A 12,765-nucleotide genomic window follows, 5' to 3' on the forward strand; every position below is an offset into this window, starting at 1 on the left:
CGAACCCACTTTATGACAGCTATGACAGCTTTTTCCTTGCTTGCTTTGCTATAATGCCAGTAAAGTTTTCAAATAATGTGCGTTGTACTTTACTATACAACTTTGATGAAAATATTAGGTGATCATTCACCGATAGAACTTTACCTAACCAATCCATTTAGCATCCATTTTTGCATGCAGAGTAATTTCCAGATCACAGAGAAACGGTTTATATCAAGATGAGAGACCCTTCATAAAGGTTCGGCCATGTTAGTCTCTGGAATCAAGACTGTATGAAAAACTTCAACCTTATTTTTAACTTTATTTATTATATGCCTTATATCTATACATCAAACGCCAAAACATATTCCTAACTACTAGTAGGGGAACTACTAGTAGTTAGGCCCTTGTGGTGACGGAAGTGCTACCTCATTTATTGCGCAAAGGCATCAGCCTGGGTGTTAAACGTGGAGATGCTGCATGTAGCCTTACATTGGCCACCATTTCACTGTAGCAGAGTAAAGATATGTGACTGTAGCATGATTTTTACAGCTATTAAGATAAGTTAGTTTAAGTTTCTTATTGTATTACTTTTCAATAAAAAGGATAAGTAGTTAAAATAAAATAAAATAAATTTTAATGGCATGGTATTTGTGTGTTATTGCAACGCCTCAGCTCGTGTGTTCGGAAGATTTCCTTGATGAAGTAGGCGGACTTGCGCGGCGTGCGTGTGAGCTGCGGCGAGCTGTAGTCTTTTTCATTGTTTGGTCACGATTTAACTAGGCAACCTATGTGCAATAATGAGTCAAGGTAAATATTATCTATCATTTATTTCTAATCACAATTGGATAACAGATGAGGGTATATATTTTTGATAACGGATCTTAGACCATAATGACAAATACCTTTTTACCTTATTTACCTAAAAAAAAGTGCTTTATAAGCACATCATACATCTATCTTCGCGTTTCTGTAGATCCAGAGATTACCCCTACAACCACACAAACTTTACTTAGGGTGGGGGTAGGGTAGGATAGGGTAGGGGTAGGGTAGGGTTCGGGTAAGGGTTAGGTAGGAGTAGGGTAGGGTAGGTTAAGGGTAGGGTAGAGTAAAATAAAATAAAATAAATAGCCCTAAAACAATTTAATTTGAAAAATATTTATTTTTAAAATCCATATAATTGTGTGTTATTGCAACGCCTCAGCGCGTGTGTTCGGAATATTTCCTTCATGAGGTAAGCGGACTTGCGCGGCGTGCGTGTGAGCTGCGGAGAGCTGTAGTCCACTTCGTATAGCCCGAACTTTTCACTGAAACCAAACGTGTTCATATCACATATACATATAACCCTCCTGCGCTGCATGTGCCACTGCCCAAGATTGTAATGAGTAAAACAATTAAAAGAATAAACAAAACAAATGTTATCGCTACGTTGCAACGATTTGCGGTACTCGTGGCGTTCGAGCCGTCCACATCTCTTGTTGTGTAATTTTATGGGTTACTTGGGATAGGCGGGGAGAGTGGCTTGAGTGAAAAAGGGGAGTGTTAGATATCTGTCAAAGGCGCCTATATCCCTACACACATCGTTCAAAAGTGCGTGACTTCACTCAAGGTCATTCTCTGCCATTCTAGGGTCTCATTTTGGTTACAGTTTGATTTGTTAATTAAGTTGTCCTGACTAGTGTTGTGAATCATAACCTTTGTTCGACATTAGTTTTCTTATTTTTGTAATCACTTCTGAGTCCGCTAAAACAATTAATGAATTTTCATAAAAATCAGTGCAGAACTAAGAAAGTCATTTATGTAAACGAAATTGCTTTCCTGTGGATTTTTCAGTAGTGTTTACATTGTCACTAGAATAGTTCAACCTTCCACCGCATTATTAACTGATGGCAAAGAAAATATTGTCGACAGTCAAGTGAGAACAAACTCCTCGTCTATTCCATCCTTTTAAGTTGATTTTTCTAAAAATCCTTTCCTTTCCTAATGGTTATTTCGCAGAAATAATATCTCCTCTCCTTTCCTCAGTGTGGATAAATACAAATTTCAGTACATACATGTATCCGCTAGACCATTCATAGTTGTCCATTAGACTCCAAGGAGTGTACGCTCGAACATCAGAGCCTTCCTCCATGGCGTCCAACATGGCGGACATATACTCTGTGTAGTAAAGTACGCGGTCGTCGTCGTTCAAGCCGCCGCGGGTCGCAAAACCGTTTTCAGTTATAAAAATAGGCGGGTTGCCGTAATCCTTCCTTATTTGTGTTAATAACTTGTAAAATCCCCATGGCACAAACTGAAATTACATACATACATACATAATTGACATTTAAATAATATTATGAAGTTAATGTCTAGTAATACTGTTTTAATATCACTTGTCTCAAACGGAAATGGAAAACATCGTCAAGATAACTGCTATAATATAATACTTATAAGAATTTTCTTAATTATCTACATATGCCTCTATGCTTAACCCTGAAATTCCCACCCATTCTGAAAGGCGATTCATGCTCAACAGTGAACCGAACATGGGTCGTTAATGATGATTGTTTTAAAATATAAAGCGTGTAAATAGCATAGGTTGATAATGTCGATGTAGTTGACAGAATTGATATATTGTTATCAATTTATATAGGTTATAATTTCTAAAGTTCTTCACCGGTGTCAAGTGTTCGCAATCAGTCCACACATACTTAACAAGTTAACCCACTTCCATCTTAGAGTTCATCATCATTCCGCAAATTCTGGTCGATCTTCAGCAGAATGAAAATGTAAAAAGATGATATACATATGATGAGATACATAGTACAATTTCAATTCACGCTAGAAGCTACAGGCAGCAAATGTTTTAAATTTACATTGTTATATACAGTTTTTGGAATTAGTGATAATTAGTGTTTAATATTAGTGATTAAATGATATCTAAGGATTCGCTATCACTAATTTAACCATACCTTGATGTAGTCTGACTCGCCAATGGTCCACTCTGGTAACACGCTGTAAAACACGGCTAAATCATCTTGAAATGAAGGAGATTCGTAATACCCATAAACAGATTCATTTCTATTTGCATAATTAGTAAAATAGTGATTTAAGCCGAATATATCAGAACTTCCTCGAATGAATTCAATTTCGTCTTGCGTGAATTCTGGCAGTCTGGATCTGGGAAACCCTTGTTCAGCGCTCCTTGCTGCTATTCGTCTTTTCATCGCCGGTGGAAAGTCGCCAGTTTTTGAATATATTGGATGAGTATATTGCGCCCACTGAAACGGTGATATTAATGCGTTTAGATATTAAAACTTGTTAAATTTCAACTAATGCGTATATTTCTTAATATACTGTGACTTGTTTCATATTGTGGTTACTAAACATACCTCAAATTGATTTGCTTCATCGGCCGCCTTGGTGTCCCTTTTTGTCAAGGGTTCATACCATTGAGCGCTAAACGAAATAAAAATTTTCCCTTGTTGTTTTGATCTAAATTCTTTGTCGTATATGTGATAAGCTGTTGCGTGTGCCACAAGCAAATTTTTTGCACATAAGTATTCTGGAACTCCCTTAATATCTAATGCAGGAGCTAAGAACGTGTCACCGTACGAATAATGGCACACTGCATGAGGCTCGTTTATAGTGATCCAATACTTGACTCGATCACCAAACAAAGTGAATACAGTTCGTGCATAATCTGCATACCAATCTACAATGTTGGGGTTCGCCCACCCACCGAGTTCTTGGAGTTTCTGTGGCAAATCCCAATGGTAAATTGTGACCATAGGTTGTATATTGTACTTAAGCAATTCATTTATCAGGTTATTGTAATATGCTACCCCGGCTTTGTTAATTTTATCTGGGAAGCTGGTAGGTAGTATCCTTGTCCAAGAAAGGGAAAACCTGTAGAAGTCAACACCTAACTCTCTTAACATCTCCACATCTCTCTTGTACAAATTGTGTGAGTTGTCGGCAATATCACCATTTGAACCGTCTCTAATCAATTCTGGCCGTGTATGAGTCATGCGATCCCAAATATTTTCAGATTTCCCTAAAAAAAGTTATTAAAAAAACCTATGAATTTTAAAAACTGTATACCGCTATCCACATTGGTTTCCTGAAAACTCGCTTTGAATTTTTGATTTCAAATTATTTCTCCTGGGAAAAAACGGCCCAGTTTGAGCATTGAAAACATTTTCAGTTGAACCGAAGTGAATATCATTCAAATAAAACAAGTAAGTAAAGAAAGGATGTTTCTGTAATACATCAAGTGGATATTGTAAAGATTATTTCAATAGATTAATTTGTATGTAATGCGGGCTACTAACCTGCAGTTTTAACTGTAAACTTGAAGGTCTGTAGCCCGTTTAAGATGATGATTACGATGATATATTACCGTCTGCCTTCCATGCCCCTTCTATTTGATAGGAAGAAGTGGCGGTCCCAAAAATAAATTCCTTAGGAAACTTTCGCACTTGACATTTTTGACGAGGTTGTGTACTACATTGCGAAATTAAAACTATAAGGCAAAACCTGAAACAGATCAAACACTATTACATAGGTACTAAGTATAATATTTTTAGATTTAATACAAATTCTTATTACTTACGTTGTAAATATTGCTCGATTTAAAGACATATTGTATTTTTGAAATTCACATTTGAGTGTAGTACTTTCAAGTATTGATACAATTCAGGTTTTATGTAGACTAAAATGTAGAATTATTTTTGCTAATAATATAACGTCGCTTATAGGTTTATCTCTTATTACCTTGTTCTAATTAATTACTAATGCGATTACTACTTTGTTAATAACATAAAATGGCTTTACATTGTAAGATATTAGAAGTGTTAAATAAATTGACGAGTTTGAATCCCGTGACTATGCTTATTTCATTTTATATTTTTGCTTTATTTTAGAAATAAAAAATTCTTGTAAATATCATTTATAGAAAACGATTACTTATTTATAGCTGACAATTTAAAGAATTACATACACACATTGAATTTACCCACGCGATAAAATAACTATTTTTCTTAATTTTCACCTATTTTTTAATTATGTACTTTTAAATTTTAAGAGCAAAAGAAATTAAGTACTTATAGCCACAGAATATTCACAATGACAGCTTACAGGATTTACGCACATAAAAGTATTTTGTTTGGACATAAGGCACAGTTAATTGAATAAAAAATAACAATTTGCATGTGGAGGTATTTGCAATTGACATTGGGCTCTTAATTATGCAGGGGTAGATAAAACCGCTTCTTTACATAATACGTCTGTAAAAAGGCAGTTTTATCTATATTAATTACGATTTTATGTAAATGTCAACGAACTGAAAAAGGTGTCTTGTCCACGAAACACTTATGGATAAGTGTACATTATCTATTAGTGAAATACATTAACAACATGTAAAAAATAATTAAGTATAAACAATTAACGTTTTATTGGATTATTTATGTACTTAGTCAATTAGGGTTGGGGTAGGGTAGGGGTAGGTTAGGGGTAGGGTAGGGATAGGGTAGGGTAGGTGTAGGGTATGGTATAAGGTAAGCTATGGTAGGGTTAGGTTAGGGGTAGGAGTAGGGTAGTCTAGGGTAGGGATACGGAAGAAGTGCACATAAGTCAATGCGAAGCTTGACCGGGTCCACTAGTAAAACATGAATGTGTTTAGTTGAATTAATAATTAAGAATTCTTAAATATTTCAACCTATTAATGAAGGGTAAGAGGATGCCCCGTATTCATATCTCTTAGGACTCTTTGGTTTAGTTGTGTTCTCAACAAATAAATTGGTTTACTATTTTGATAATTGACAATTTGTTACATAGGGGTGGAATTAGCAGAAATAGGTAAATGGAGAAAATAGACAATGTGATAAACGAGGTAGGTAGGGGAAGTAGGTACTCTAAAATATTTTTCTAGATTATATTTTAAACTTTTTCGGCGTTCCTAATATACAAATACATATGCATACTTAATTACAGCTTTCTACTACTAATAAACTCTGAGCTTAACCGCAGAAGGACAGACAGACGAACATGGCGAAACTGTATGGGTTCCGTCTTGACTACGGAATCCTAAAAAGATAAAAATTTTAATAAAAAAAATACAACCGACTTCAAAACCTAAAAACGTACCCACTAAACTAAAAAGCGAAAAATAACATCATAATATGTTCTACCTGCTGATCAGTATGAAGTCGGTGCTAAGCCGGTGATGTATTAATTCAAGCCATGTGAGCATATCTTATAGATTTAGATTTTGCAGACAGTGTTGTTTCATGTGGTCCTGTCAGAAATGGCTTAAATTAAGACAACACCGGCTAAGCACCGACTTCATACTGATCAGCAGGTAGAACATATTATGATGTTATTTTTCGCTTTTTAGTTTAGTGGGTACGTTTTTAGGTTTTGAAGTCGGTTGTATTTTTTTTATTAAAATTTTTATTATTTTTCAATTTTTAGTGTAAAATTTCATCTCAAACGAATACATCAGACCCCTAATGACAGTCACAACCCATCTTGGTACAAAATTCTCAGCAATACAAATTAATCAATCCCAAGCACAAGGTAGCTACCGTAAACCGTCAAGGGGTTCCCTTCATTGACCTTGGTCTTCATCATCAGACCCATAATAACAGACACAACTCATCTAGGTAAAAAGTTCTCAGCAATACGAATTAAACAAGGCCAAACACAAGGTAACTGCTGTAAATCGCCAAGGAGTTCCCTCGTCTGTTTTATGGCTCCATCATCAGATCGATTTTAAACCTTCATGAAATTGTAGTGCTTAAAAGTACTAAATGGAAAAGTTTACGAACACACTAGACACCTATATAATTTTCGAAAGTTCCCCTCAATTTCTCCAGGATCCCATCATCAGATCTTGTCATGATGGCAATGGGACCAAATGGGGACTATACCGTTTCAAACAAAAAAAGAATTTTTGAAATCGGTCCAGGCGTCTTTGAGTAATCGGTGTACATACATAAAAAAAAAAAAAAAAAAAAAATACCGACCGAATTGAGAACCTCCTCCTTTTTGAAGTCGGTTAATAAATGATCTAGAGATGATCTAAAGATGATCTAGTGATATAAGACAATAATTATAAAATAAAAGAAAGAAAGGCAGACAGCGGAGGACGATGTTAGAAGAACAGCAGAAATGTGAAGAGAAGAGAAGTACATAACTGCACAATCCGACAAATTCTTGGGGAGGCCTATTCTGGATAGCAAGAAAATCGTTTTGGTATCTTACATTTAAGTTAAATTATTTCAATTTAAGACTGATAAAAGAAATCTCTCAGGTATGCAGGTTTTCTCACGATGTTTTTCCTTTACCGCTTGAGGCACGTGATATTTGATTTCTTAAAATGCACACAACTGAAAAGTTGGAGGTGCATGCCCCGGACTGGATCCGAACCCACTTTATGACAGCTATGACAGCTTTTTCCTAGCTTGCTTTGCTATAATGCCAGTAAAGTTTTCAAATAATGTGCGTTGAACTTTACTATACAACTTTGATGAAAATATTAGGTGATCATTCACCGATCGAACTTTACCTAACCAATCCATTTAGCATCCATTTTTGCATGCAGAGTAATTTCCAGATCACAGAGAAACGGTTTATATCAAAATGAGAGACCCTTCATAAAGGTTCGGCCATCTTAGTCTCTAGAATCAAGACTGTATGAAAAACTTCAACCTTATTTTTAACTTTATTTATTATATGCCTTAATCTATACATCAAACGCCAAAACACATTCCTAACTACTAGTAGGGGAACTACTAGTAGTTAGGCCCTTGTGGTGACGGAAGTGCTACCTCATTTATTGCGCAAAGGCATCAGCCTGGGTGTTAAACGTGGAGATGCTGCATGTAGCCTTACATTGGCCACCATTTCACTGTAGCAGAGTAAAGATATGTGACTGTAGCATGATTTTTACAGCTATTAAGATAAGTTACTTTAAGTTTCTTATTGTATTATTTTCTAATAGAAAGGGTAAGTAGTTAAAATAAAATAAAATCAATTTTAATGGCATGGTATTTGTGTGTTATTGCAACGCCTCAGCTTGTGTGTTCGGAAGATTTCCTTGATGAAGTAGGCGGACTTGCGTGGCGTGCGTGTGAGCTGCGGAGAGCTGTAGTCCACTTCGTACAGACCGAACTTTTCACTGAAACCAAATATGTTCATATATAACCCTCCTGCGCTACATCATCATCATCATCATTATCAGCCGATGGACGTCCACTGCTGTAGACAGGCCACTTGCATGGACCTCCAAGCATAACGGTCTCGAGCCGCTAGCATCCAGCGGCTCCCTGCAATCCGCTTGATGTCCTCAGTCCACCTGAGCTACATGCGCCTATTAAAAAATGCTCTACGAAGATAAAGTGAGTGCTCCTTAATGCTAAGCCCAACTCAGAAGTCCCGGGCTCTGCTTGACTAGCGTAGTACGCGCTGAGTTATGACCATGTTTCATCATCACACATCTTTTGATTTAATTAAAACGCCCACAACTTCATCCACGTAAATTCATGAATCACATTATATCTCGTATTTTTTCATGATTTATGAACAAATTTTTAAAACTCTAAAATGAATATCAATAACTCTATACAAACTTTCAAACTATGTTTTTCTCCAAAGTCCCATTACTATTATACCAAAATTCATCTTGATCGGTTCAGCGGTTCAGCCGTGAAAAGGTAACAGACCAACAGACAGACAGACTTCCCGTCTGACTTCTAGCCTCGGCACCCGCATCATAAATCCATACTAAGATAAAAGTACCTTCTTATTTGAATTAAGTAGTTATGCCGTTTTATCTTAGGTCATATGGAGTAACTTTGTAAGCCCAAGCTCCTATCGTAGTTAAATATTAGTCAGCTAGGATAAACATTGTAACACATCTATATATATAAAAATTAATTGCTGTTCGTTAGTATCGCTAATACTCGAGAACGGCTTAACGGATTTATCTTATCTTGGTCTTGAAATGTTCGTGGAGGTATAGGGAAGGTTTAAAAGGTGAGAAAAAATCAAATAACTTCCGGGAAAACCCTAAAAACTGCCCTTTTCTATTTCCCATACAAACGTTTAAGAGTCAAGCGGTAGGGGTAGGGTAGGGGTAGAGTAGGGGTAGGGTAGGGGTAGAGTAGGGATAGAGAATAAGTGCACTTATGTCAAAACTAAGCTTGACCGGGTCCGCTAGTAATTTATATATATTAAGATTGTTATGTTATACATACATGTATCCACTCGACCATTCATAGTTATCCATTAAACTCCACGCGGTGTAAGCTCGCACATCAGCGCCTTCCTCCATAGCGTCCAACATGGCGGACATGTACTCTGTATAGTAAGTGATACGGACGTCGTCGTTCAAGCCGCCGCGGGTCGGAAAACCATTTTCAGTGATGAAAACCGTTGGGTTTCCGTAGTCCTTCCTTATGTGTGTTAACAACTTGTAAAATCCCCATGGAACATTCTGTAATGCCGAGTCACATGGAAATGTAACCATGGAAATACCTACTAAGATTTGATGACCTAACCTAACAAACAACATGAAATGTGTTGTGAAATAAGGATGCAGATTTAACCAATCAAGTTGAGAACTTCCTCTTTTTTATTAAAGTTGTTTATAAATACGTCGAAATTGTTACGGCTTTGCCGTTTTTCCGATATTATTTCCGATTTTTATTTTTCCGCATTAATAAGAGTACCTAGCCTCCACAAATTTGCACTGAAAATCTCATTAAAATCGGTTCAGTTCAGCCAAAGCCCGGACAAACAAAATGAAAGAACCTAAGCACTTGAGACAACACAGCTATTTTATTAACAGATAGACACTTTAATTATTGCATTTATGACTATCAGTTTCACCCGCGTTATTCTCACGGGAATATGAATCCCGTGAGAATAATGTGGATTACTAATGGTAAAAGAATTTTCAAAACAGGGTTTAGTAGATCCAGAGATTTTATTAAGTATAGATTGATGATGTATCGATGTACTCGTACCTATTGATGATGTATTTTATTGATCTTATGAGTATTACCTTATCAGCCGATAGACGTCCACGGCTGGACATAGGCCTCTTGCATGGACCGCCAAGCATAACGGTCTCGAGCCGCCAGCATCCAACCAACACTGCGCTTTCCGGTGCGGGGTCGCCCCTTCGCACCTTGCGACGTACATCTGCTCTTCGAACTATGAGGCCTGCCCTTTGCCACTGCAGCTTTGCGACTCGCTGAGCTATATCAGTGACTTTGGTTCGTCTGCGGATCTCCTCATTCCTGATTCGATCACGCAGAGAAACTCCAAGCACAGCTCGCTCCATCGCCAGCTGAGTGACTTTGAAATTTGTAATAAGGCCCATAGTCAGCGACCAAGAGTATTAACTCATTAATATTTAAGTCATTAGTATTTACTATTTACCCTACCTTCATGTAGTCTGATTCGCCAAGGTTCCATTCTGGTAACACGGTATAAAAGACCCCTAGATCATCTTTGAATGAAGGAGATTCATAGTACCCATAAACAGAATCATTTCTGTTTACATAATTACTAAAATAATGATTCAATCCGAAAATGTCCGAACTTCCTCGAATTAATTCAATTTCGTCTTGCGTGAATTCAGGCAGCCTGGATCTGAAAAATCCTTGCTCAGCGCTCCTTGCTGCTATTCGTCTTTTCATCGCAGGTGGAAAGTCGCCAGTTTTTGAAAATATTGGGTCAGAATATTGTTTCCACTGAAACCAAGTTAGGTATACATAAATGTCACATATTTTATGCTGGCTCCACGCTATTAATATAGGGCATATAGAAACCTAATCTACATCAATGCTTGGAATAAACTAAGATTATATCAAAGTACAAGTACAAACGTTGCTTTGCCTTATCGCTGTTAGAATAGAAGCAGGCGTTATTCTGAAGTTTATTATAGAACGGAAATGAATATTTTTTTCGCACAGAGTAGCGGAATAGTACTTTTAGTCATATGAAATATTAACTTATAATTGTTTTTTTACTCGTACATACCTCAAATTGGTTTGCTTCGTCGGCCACTTCGGTGTCACTTTCTGTCAAGGGTTCATACCATTGAGCGCTTAACGAAATAAATATTATTCCTTTTTGCTTTGGTCTAAAATCTTGGTCGTATATGTGATACGCTGTTGCGTGTGCTACAAGCAAATTTTTAGCGCACAGATATTCAGGTACTCCCTTGAAACCTAAGGCAGGAGCTAAGAACGTGTCTCCGTACGAATAATGGCACACTGCATGTGGTTCGTTTATAGTGATCCAATACTTGACTCGATCTCCAAACAATGTGAATACAGTTCGTGCATAGTCTGCATACCAATCTACAATGTTGGGGTTCGCCCACCCACCGAGTTCTTGGAGTCTCTGGGGCAAGTCCCAATGGAATATTGTGACCATGGGTTCGATGTTGTTCTTAAGTAATTCATTTATCAAGTTGTTGTAATATGCTACTCCGGCTTCGTTAATTTTATCTGGGAAGCTGGTAGGCAGTATTCTTGACCACGAAAGTGAGAACCTGTAGAAGTCAACACCTAGCTCTCTTAACATCTCCACATCTCTCTTGTACAAATAATATGAGTTGTCAGCAATGTCTCCAGCGGTACCGTCTTTAATCAAGTCTGGTCGCGTATGAGTCATGTGATCCCAAATGTTTTCGGTTTTTCCTGTGCGTTATAGAAAAGAAATACTGTGTTTTTTTTAAAGAGTTCGTTTGCATACAATTTTTTATTTCAAAATTGAATTAATATATCTAAGTTACATTTTGAAGATTTTATTGTCAATTCTAACCTACTCGTACAATAAAATGTAACTATTCAAATATGCATAAATTGACTAAAAATAGCTTTAAGTTACATAATTCTCTCTTAGTTGATATTACTTGTAGCATCCGAGATAAACAAGTCACAAGACAATAATTATATGTTCAGTTGAAAATCAATAGCTCAAGTCGTAAAATGATTTAATATGCGTGCAATGATGATGATGATGATTGTGGTTACCTACCGTCGGCATCCCAAGCTCCTTCTATTTGATAGGACGATGTAGCGGTCCCAAAAATAAATCCTTTAGGAAATTTTCGCACCTGACATTTTGGTTGAGGTTCCATATTGCATTGTGAAATTAAAACTTTGAAACAAAATCTGTAAAAAACGTAAAAAACCAAAATGTTATATTGCAAATTATTTTCGAATATTTTTTTATTTTTTTAGTTATTAATTGTTGGTATAACCAACTTACGTCATAAATACTGCTCTAATTAATGCCATTTTGTTTAATTTTTATCGTTCAAATTTAACTTTTGTTCATAAGCGTGTTGATACAATTGTATACGGATGCAGAATGCAAAATGTGGAAAAAATGCTGCTATTATAATATTTTCAGTTAAATATTTGTTATATTTAAGTTCTCCTGATTACAAACCGACCATTAAGTTCTTTGTTCGTATCATAAAACACCTTTCATTATTATAAATAAAATAAATAAATGTAAATTATGAAATAAATGAATTTTACAAAAATTTAACCCGTGACTGCATATATTCAAACGAGCAATTTTTGTCGACACATATCTTTAATTATATAATATTAGGGGTTAAAGTATGAAATTGCCGATTTGTACTGAAAATCTAAATTGTTTATTTTTTAATTTTTAACAAATTTATTTAATCAAAATAGTTGCCATTATTATCTATACATTGCTGCCATCTAATGGAAAGGTCATTAATGCCTTTTAGATAGAACTCCGACGATC

General features: G+C 36.1%; 1 protein-coding gene across 1 annotated transcript; it reads right to left on the reverse strand.

Annotated features, from left to right (window-relative positions):
- Positions 1 to 1,117: 1,117 nt before the first annotated feature.
- LOC112054047 (lactase/phlorizin hydrolase-like) lies at positions 1,118 to 12,281 on the reverse strand. The gene is made up of 12 exons (XM_052891162.1): positions 12,253 to 12,281; positions 12,019 to 12,155; positions 11,014 to 11,678; positions 10,416 to 10,724; positions 9,222 to 9,460; positions 8,003 to 8,143; positions 7,858 to 7,917; positions 4,364 to 4,500; positions 3,354 to 4,018; positions 2,934 to 3,242; positions 2,034 to 2,272; positions 1,118 to 1,286 (listed from the first exon to the last, which is right to left on the reverse strand). Exons 1-12 carry the CDS (start codon positions 12,279 to 12,281, stop codon positions 1,145 to 1,147), a joined length of 3,072 nt encoding a protein of 1,023 aa, XP_052747122.1. The 3' UTR covers positions 1,118 to 1,144.
- Positions 12,282 to 12,765: the final 484 nt, after the last annotated feature.

Source organism: Bicyclus anynana, chromosome 3, assembly GCF_947172395.1.
Source record: "Bicyclus anynana chromosome 3, ilBicAnyn1.1, whole genome shotgun sequence".
NCBI classification, from domain to species: Eukaryota; Metazoa; Arthropoda; class Insecta; order Lepidoptera; family Nymphalidae; genus Bicyclus; species Bicyclus anynana.

Bases quoted from the DNA above. Each gene is read 5' to 3' on its own strand.
- LOC112054047 (XM_052891162.1), bottom strand. From the start codon at position 12,281: ATGGCATTAATTAGAGCAGTATTTATGAC. The intron at 10,725-11,013 runs GTATGTACGAGT...ACTTGGTTTCAG, and splicing joins ACGAAGCAAACCAATTTGAG to TGGAAACAATATTCTGACCC. The intron at 2,273-2,933 runs GTATGGTTAAAT...ATGTAATTTCAG, and splicing joins GCGAGTCAGACTACATCAAG to TTTGTGCCATGGGGATTTTA.